Source organism: Syngnathoides biaculeatus, chromosome 12 (genome assembly GCF_019802595.1).
Source record: "Syngnathoides biaculeatus isolate LvHL_M chromosome 12, ASM1980259v1, whole genome shotgun sequence".
NCBI lineage: Eukaryota > Metazoa > Chordata > Actinopteri > Syngnathiformes > Syngnathidae > Syngnathoides > Syngnathoides biaculeatus.
Genome location: NC_084651.1, coordinates 2,585,128 through 2,594,112, shown reverse-complemented (window position 1 = coordinate 2,594,112; position 8,985 = coordinate 2,585,128). Strand labels below are relative to the sequence as shown.

The 8,985-nt window shown below is 46.3% G+C and overlaps 1 protein-coding gene across 1 annotated transcript; it reads right to left on the bottom strand.

Moving 5' to 3' along the window:
- Positions 1-5,018: 5,018 nt before the first annotated feature.
- Positions 5,019-8,854, bottom strand: lrit2 (leucine-rich repeat, immunoglobulin-like and transmembrane domains 2). Its single transcript, XM_061837729.1, has 3 exons — positions 8,745-8,854; positions 7,838-8,628; positions 5,019-5,827 (listed from the first exon to the last, which is right to left on the bottom strand). The coding sequence occupies exons 1-3, from the start codon at positions 8,852-8,854 to the stop codon at positions 5,019-5,021; spliced, it is 1,710 nt and encodes a 569-aa protein (XP_061693713.1).
- Between the last annotated feature and the right edge of the window lie 131 nt (positions 8,855-8,985).

Below are 8,985 nucleotides of genomic sequence, written 5' to 3'. Positions count from 1 at the left end.
GAGGGCCAACTTGTTCATCTTTCCGTAATATTGCAGCGTTGGCTACGAACCAAAGGTTCATCTGACCTCGTCTGGTTTAGCCCGCCAGCAATGAACTTTTTGGTGTATTTTAAACCGTTAGGCGTGAGGCCAAAGTAAAAGGCCAAATCAATCTCCCCCTTCCCCCCCCCCCCCCCCCCCATATATGAAAAAAAAAAAAAAAAAAGAAAAGTGAAGGGAACGGTGACACAATTTCAATGGCTATTAAAAGCGAAATGGACAGGGAATAATACGCGAAGCAGCCCAAATGAGCGTGCATTATGCCGTGTAAGAGGCAGCCAGGATTACGGCTGCACAGAGGATTACTGCGTACACAGTGGGAACTTGCAAAAAGCGCCCATGCTGGACAGACACAAACGACGGGCGGGTTTCATCCAGCCCATTTCGCCGTGTTTCCGGACGGCTGCCTTGAAACGCAAGTCACCTGACTTGCGAGTCTTTCGAGATGCGAGCTGGCATCTGCCCGAATGGTTTTTGTTTGTTTTTTGTTCGCACTGTGTGACGGCAGGGCTCTCAAGTCAATTGGTCTGCAGTTCGACAAATAGTGAGCAATTCATGGGGAAAAAAAATAGAGGCTTCTGCCACAACCCAAGCTTACTCAAATTTTTTCCAAACCACGTCAACCCTCAGTGCGACTACTTATCGCAAATAACAACATCGTCGCAAACCCGAGAGCAGTTGTGATGTTAATTTTGGTCGGCAACAGAGGACGATGTAGCGCATCATGGCCCCCGCCTTACGTACGGAGCGGGGCGAGGTCAAACCCGATCTCTGAAAAATGTGAGCTGCCGACTCACCGCCTCACGCTAAAAGGTTATCTACGTTGGAGCTGCCATAAGTGTCAGTTATAATACTTCAGTTTATTTTGTTGTTTATTTATTTATTTTAAATGAAAGAGTGAATTACAGTAAAGAAGAATTTACGTTATTGAGAGAAAACGTTTCCTTCTGGTAGTTTGCGTTTCTGTAGCGGAACCTTGTTCACCAATGTTGTTTGGTGTCAGGACGCTTATTTTGGGGCACTCCCTGTACAAACGGTCCATCAGCGGCAAAGATTCGACGCTAGTTAGTTAGAAAGAGAGAAGCAAGAAGAATAACTCCATCCGGTCAGAAGGCCAGTGAGTTCTTACCATAACTCCAGTTCGTTGCGCATACTTCACTGCGTTCTGGGACACTCTGCTACTGTGGTTCTTACGGTATCTTTGGCATCGTCGACATTTTGGCATCAAAGCATCTTGGCATGTCGGCATATAAGCTTGTTGACGTGCTAATAAAGGCCTGTGAAAAAGAGCAACTTGTCCGGAGTGACTGAACCGGAATTACATATATGGACCCCCGTGTGTCTGTGTCGGCGTTTGATGCGGCACATAAAGAATATTGTACATGATCGTATTTGTCAAACCGCAAAAAAATAGAAGAAAAGTAGCCGAAGCGCTAAGGATGTTAAAGGTTGCTAAATAGGTAACAAGCCAGGAATTATATATATATATATATATATATATATATACATATATATGTAGGGAGTCCTCGGTCTGCGACTGAGATCCGTTTCTACAGTAGCGACTGAACTCGAATTTCGACTTGAGTCGGATTCCCCCAATAAAGTCAGAATGTACATCAAAATACTTTGTATGAAAAACAAATACATTGAAATAAACAAGATGATGCATGACTGCTGAGAGGTGGATGGGGGAGAAGAAGAAGGGGAGGCCGTGCTTCGCTATTGCGAAGGAACCTGGTCCTCGATCCTCTCCGTCTCGACAAGTATCAAAGAACCTTGTTTTGCGATCGTTGGAGCCGACGTAGGAACGGAAGGAACCCTTCACGTGCGCTGAAATACGGACTTTGTCTTTAATAATTGTCACCACGGTCGACCAACTGAAGCCTTGGTGGTGTTGGTGTCTCCCTCCTTTCTCCAATCTTTTGTTGATCTTGAGCTTACTTTCCATGGTCATGGAATTTCTTTTGGCTGCAGAAGCATTGCTAAAAGACATAACTTTCATCTTTGGGCCATAATGTTTAAAAAGGAGGGTAGAAAATGCAAAGATACTCCCGGCGCGCAAACACAAACAAGCATGAGACAGACAAAATGGCGGATGGGGGGACGGCGTTGTAAAGTCGAAACGTCTTAGGTCGAGATCATCTTAACCCGAGGACTCTCTCTCTATGTCTATATTTGGACTTTCCCTTAAAGCCTCCAGTAGCTGGAAAATGTAGCGGCAAGTTGCTGTGGAGCTTTTGCTCCCTATCCACATGCTAGCTGGCGGGCTTTAAGGCTTTCGGAGGTCCTCTCGGCCGGCGACTGGCCTCCAGAATCGTTCGTGGCGTCGACTCCACGCTCGGGAAGTTAAATGTCGACAAAAATATTGTGCAAAATCTTGCATCTCAGGAAGAGCAGTTTTTTGGAGGGTGGAGACGTAGCTTGCTTTGCTAGCAAGCCGCACATCATAGTGCTAAAAATGGGCCGAGAAATAATAATTGGCCACTGAATTAAGCGCTGACTACCTGTTGAAGTCTCTCATGCATTGCAAAGGATTATTATACATAAGGCGGAGATGCGATTCATGTGTCAAACAGCAGGAAGGCTGAGTTAGAGACTCAAGACGGACGATCTGGATGTTTGGATCTTGTGTCAAACGAACAATGGCCGTGCGCGCATGCGACGTGCCATCTGTCCGGCTTTTCCCCGTTGAGGCTCGGCGGCGTTTGTTTGCAGGCGTCCATCCCGTGACATATTGTCAAGAGCGCGATGACGCAGGCGGGGATTAAAGATCAACGGATGAAACTTTGCACTCGCCAGTTTGGTCACTTTGGACAAACCGTGTGTGCGATTATCTCACGGCGTGCATAAAAAAAAAAAAAAAATTTATTTTGTACCATTGAGTAAAATGAAGATTTCCACACATTAACACCATTTTATTTCTATATCTCATTTTTACATGAGCACAGGAATGATTCAAATAAATACACACAAAAGGTCTTTCTTAGAGTTTTGTTGGATTTTGTATAAAATGTTTTTTTTTGTGTGTGTGTGTGTGTGTGTGTGTGTGTGTGTGGTGTGTGTGTGTGTGTGTGTGTGTGTGTGTGTTGTGTGTGTGTGTGTGTGTGTGTGTGAATGACATTTTTAATATGGTTACGGGGCAACATTTCAGCCATGTTTGTATCATCATTTTGGGCATGATTTGTGAATTTTATATTCATTCATAAAATGTGAGTTCCTTGTAAAACATCTCATGTGTGTATTTTGAGAAAGAAATGACATAAAATGAAATTTTTAATCTATTAATGACAATAATCGCATTGCAACGAATCGACAAAGCGCAATTTCAATAAAATAATTTTCAATCACATGATGAGGTTCATATGAAATGATGGGACCAAAAAAATGCAATATTGCTGTCAAACAAAATGCATATATTTCTAAATTCTGCTGATTTTTGGACACAGCAACAAATGTAGATGATGTAGAATAATAATCGTTATTTTTTTTATTTCAAAGTCTGCCTTTACAAGGTTGAATAATCCTCAATATTCTGCCCAATTTTTTTCGGTTGTCTTAAAAAAATACTAAATAATAAGTGCATCAGAAGTGACTGTTTTGCTTATTCGTGTTCACACTTGTACGTGACGCTTTGCCCAACGAGCGAGTGGCGCCACACCCGTTTCGCAGTAATTCCGAATTTAGAACGGCGCGCCCCCAGGCTCCCTTCCAAGCCGCACTAATTGCCGTCTTCACACTAAGCGGCGCGAATCGAAGCCCGTTTGTGTTGTTGTATGCGTTGCTGCTCCAGGTTTTTGCATTTTTTTACTTTTAGAATTACCGAATTTTAATCCGATAACATTTCTGATTGTGTTAGCATTACGCCCGCTCACTTTTGTTTCACTTAATTAAATCAATGAAATTTACTTTAACGTTTCGGTGATGACTTATACAATGTTTTATTTTTGTTTATTTGACGCATGAGTGTTACTGTCAACTTCAACCGGGCGTAAACGAACAGCTCGAAGCGACACGTTTTTTCCTCTTGTTTGGGTAACTGACGATTGGGCCAGAGAGCAACAATAAGCGTCGAGAAATACTTGAAAAAGTGCTGTTTTAATACATTTAAATGTCTTTTAATATTTTTTTTTACATGGACTCCTTTATCACAGATCCATCTATCGCAGGAGGTTGTGGAACGAATCCCCCGCAACAAATGCAACAATTTCATGATTCTTTAACGTGCTAACACAAAATTGTGTACAATAACCGCACGTAGAAAGCCTACAGTAAAGAAAATAAGTATTTGAACACCCTGCTGTATCGCAAGTTCTCCCTCTTCAAAATCATGGAGGGGTCTGAAATTTTCATCGTAGGTCCAGTCCAGTCCAGTCCAGACAATGACCCGAAGCACACAGCCAGGAAATCCAAGGCGTGTCTCCGTAAGAAGCATATCAAGGTTCTTGCGAGGCCTAGCCAGTCTCCAGACCTAAACCGAAGAGAAAATCTTCAAAGGTGAACTGAAAATCCGTGTTTCTCAGCGACAGCCCGCAGACCTGTCTGATCTAGAGAACATTTGTGTGGAGGAGTGGGCCAAAATCAAAATCCCTCCTGCAGTGTGTGCAAACCTGGTGAACAACTACAGGAAACGGTTGACCTCTGTAAAGTTTCAGACCCCTCCATGATTTCCAAGTGGGAGAACTTGCACTATAGCAGGGTGTTCAAATACTTATTACCTTCACTGTAGATGTGCTCCGAATCCCGATTCCGTAACAAAGGCAACAAAAATAGAAACACACTGAACAATAGCAGCGTAAAATCGTGAAGTACACGGCTACACTGGTGCAATCCCTGGAATAACAATCTTGACAAAAAGATGAGCAATCAGACCTTTTCAACAAACCTCCCGTCCTAGAACAGAGGAGAGAGTAGAGAGTATCAGCAGGGTATCACGCCACGTCATCACACGTACAAAAGATACAGTAAGTGCTCGCTGCCGTTTAGTACAGTTCTGCAGTGATTCTGCTGTGGTCGGCCTTGCTCTTAAGCGGCCTGTCATCTGACCTCCACCTCACCTTCCGGTCCTCACTGGACTCTTTGCGGACCAGGCCCTCGTCGCTGGCCGCCTGCAGGCTGTCGAAGGTGCCTTGCCTCTCGCGCGCCAACCCGGCCGATCCCCTTTCGCCGCGCCGCTTCTTCCAGAACGCCATCAGGCCCTCCAGGCAGGTGAACTTTGCGTCGGTGGTGCAGGCGTACATGCCGACGGGCACGGCCAGCACCATGGCCAGGACGATGACCACGATGTGGATCAGCTTCTCCCGCTGCTCCATCTCGGTGATGTCGCTTCCGGTGACGAACACCACGCACTGGCCGGGCCGCGGCGTCCGGTTCTTGAGCGTCACGCAGATCTCGTATTTGGTGGCGGGCATCAGGTCAGAGACGGAGTAGGAACGGATGCCCGGCCCGATGTAGATGGTCTCTTTCTTTTCGGCGTTGGCGCGACCCAAATGGATGGTGAACCACGTCTGGTCGGGGTGATCCAAAACGGCGAACCACTCGATGGCGATGCCGCGTACCGTCTGTTTGGCGATACGGATGTCGATGTAGACGTTCTCGTCATCCGGCGGCGAGCCGGGGAGGGGAGGCGAGCGTGAGCCGTCGGGAGAGACGACGTCCACGTGGATGCTCACCGAGGAGTTTCCGATGAAGTTGACGGCGCTGCAGGTGTAGACGCCCCGGTCGGCCGCGTGGAGCGAAGGGATGATCAGGGCGGATCTGATCGTGTCTTCGTCCACTCTCTCCCGAGACTCTGAGAGGAATATAATGAATATACCGACAATTACTCGAGCGCTTAAGAATCAGACCTGAGCCCTGAGAAGAACGTGTCGACACGTCCCAGTACTTCTGCCCTGCTACCTCGCACCTTATCCCTCGTACCACCGCTAATCACGGATCGTTTTTTTACGGTTATTTACAGGCAATTCCGAATTTAGAATCGGGCCTTCTGTGTCGTATCATATTGTGCCGCGAGATGGCGACCAGCACCGAGGTCTACTGGAAGAGATGAAGAATAGGAAAACACGTTCAGTCGTTGTTCCCCCTGATTTAGCTAGCCTTCTTGTCTATGGGTGAAACATATCGAAATCAAATCACAAATGCTCTTTATATGGTTTCCTTATTTCACCAATTTGCATCTATCACGGGTGGTTCCGGAAGAAGAAGCAGTGCTTCATTGGCATACCAAAATGACGGTGAAAAAAAATCTGTGATACAAACTAAAACGTTTCATGTATACGTAATGGGACTTGTGATGCTAGCTCAGATACGAACGCGAACACAACATGAGATCGGACCTGCCTGATCCGGTCACTGTACTAAACCACGAAAGTGGGTGGAATGGGGCGACCGTGGAAATGACAGACATGATTTTCTCTTTATGACTAAATAGCTTTTCGACTCGCGTACAAACGCTGTGCAATCCTGCGTTGAACTTTTTCTGTCCGCGCCGTCAACGAGCCACCGTAGCATCGGTTGCGCTCTGCCTCTCGCCCAAAGTCAGCTTCGAAAAGCGCAACAGAAAATGGATTTCTGTCACTGTAAACGTGACCATGAAACTAGGAACTAGTTTTTAGGAATCTTTTGAAGAAGATTGTTTGCTTGAAATGAGGAAACTAGAGTTTGGATTGATCAGAAATTGCTTTTGGGTAGTAGCTACGGCTAGCACGATGGCTTTTCCTGGTCCTGCGCCAGAGGAATATTTTACTTCCTGCCAGGGAGTGATTCAATTTACCAAGAACTCACACATTCCTGGGCATTTTAGTTAATATGCTGTTATAAACGAAAATGAATCAGAACCTATTGAGAATCTTTTTTTTTTTCTTTCTAGTATTTACATACCTTTACAATGTAAATATATTGGTACGACCACCATTTAGTTGTATATTTTGTCCGTCCCAACCACCATCGTGAAGTGTGTCGATTTCAGCGAGCGCTTCAGATTTGACCATTTTGAACAGGAAAAATTCGTTTTTTTCACTCACTCGCTCGCCTCACCTGCAGTTGTTTCCTTTCACGTCACCCGCATCAAAAATATAACGTGACGGTGTTGTTGTTCTGGCCATTATAATATATTTTTACATCAACTCGTTGGAGGAGGTTCTACGTAAGTATTTGTCAAAAAGCAGCGTCCCATTTTTGGGACATCATGATTTTCACGCATTATATCCTTCAATATATCAAAATATTGAAGTGTTTTCATCTGATTCTGATTCTGTTCTTTGGGACGATCTACTAAGAAAACCAAAGTGGCCTCTCGCGGGCAGCGTCCCATTTTGGGGACGAGATTATAAATTAGTAAAGTTATCATAAACGAAAAAGAAGTGTTATTTCCTTGATTGTGGCCTGTTAGGAGGCTTTTATCTCAATAAGTTAAAAAATTTCCACTCTTCCCATGAATGGGTTAATGAAAAAAAAATTGCTTGTAATTCTTACATGTTCCCATTTACAGTAGATACAAATTTGGGTAATCCATCATAACCCCGAGGATTCAAAAAATTCCCCTCCTCAAAAAAAAAAACACAACTGAAGTGGCAGCACGTTAACTGATCCAGTTCTAACAGTCGGCCGACACCGATGCCGACGTGGCGGACGATGATCTGCGACACCGATGGTGTGCGGCTTGACGGACTCAGTGGCCGACACCCAGATTGACTTCTCTTAAAGGAAGCTTTATTGAGGTCTGTGATTAAATTGTGCGTGTAAGTATCTAATTTAGTGCAAGATATCAGCCCAGCCGCACGCCCGGTTGTGACACTCTTACCATGAAATCCTCTGATTATCTTCAGACCATATGTCCACCACACCGCGGGGTCCGGCCGAGCCTTGGCGAGGCAGCGCAGCGTGGCGTTGGCGCCGAGCGGCAGGCTGACGTTGGGCGACGGGGCGGTGACCGCGGGCCTCGCGCAGGTCTGCAGCTCGACCTCGTGGAAGAACTTGCCCGCCCTAAAATCCGGCCCGGAGCAGGTCAAGTAGGAGTTCATCAGTATAATCGGGGGGCTGAGGGAGCGGATGAACTCCACGAAGCCCTTGAGGCGGCAGTCGCAAAGCCAGGGGTTGTCGTGGAGCGCGAGGACGACGTTCGGCCCGGAGGAGCTCGCCTCCTGCTTCTCTGCGCTCTGCAGTTTTTGGTACAGGGGCCAGTTTTGGAAGACCTCCTTGGATATGACCGTAAGCCGATTGAAGGATATGTCTAAGTAGGTCAGATCCGGCAAATTCTTTAACGCATGTTCCGGCAGCACATCTAGCTGGTTGCGCTTCAGGTCCAGGATCTTTAGACTCGGGGTGTCCTCGAACGCCGTCCATGGCATGGAGCGCAACTTGTTCCCTTGCAGGCGGAGCTCGGTCAGGTTGCCCAAACCTTCCAGAGCTTTGGAGTTGATCAGGGTGATGTTGTTGAAGTTCAACCACAAGTTCTCTAAGGCGGGTGTTCTGGAGAAAGCCCCACGCCTGATTTCAGTGAAGTGGGATTTTTCGATTCGGATTTTGCTCATATCGTGCGGGATGTTCTCCGGAATGGCCCCGAACGCATTCTCCTCCATGCATATGAGAGACCTACGGGTCAAGTCAAGGATTCATTCAGACTTATCTTCACCGCGACTCCGGGGAAAAGATAAGAGACCACACCAAAGACAGAAACAGGATCTACCTTGGTGAAGATTCAATCTTACCTTCCATGACGGTCTTCTATACAACTACACCCCCGCAAGCACTGAGAAAAACTTTCATACCCTTGAACGTGAAGCAAAACGGTAACTAGCAGGTAACAAATCCTGTCCATAGTCTGCCTCGAGTTTCCCAAATGGCAGGCGGCGTTCACACGCAGGACACGTCGGTCGAGGCAGACGAGGGAAGCTTATTAGGACTAATCCCCGAGTGAACAACTCCTACTTCTCGACAGAGTCAGCAGGT

What these genes read in the sequence shown, in the direction of transcription:
- lrit2 (XM_061837729.1), bottom strand. Translation starts at nt 8,854, where the DNA reads ATGGACAGGATTTGTTACCTGCTAGTTACCGTTTTGCTTCACGTTCAA. An exon ending in ATAGAAGACCGTCATGGAAG is followed by an intron (nt 8,629 to 8,744) that starts GTAAGATTGAAT and finishes CTTGACCCGTAG; the next exon opens with GTCTCTCATATGCATGGAGG. An exon ending in GATAATCAGAGGATTTCATG is followed by an intron (nt 5,828 to 7,837) that starts GTAAGAGTGTCA and finishes TATTCCTCTCAG; the next exon opens with AGTCTCGGGAGAGAGTGGAC.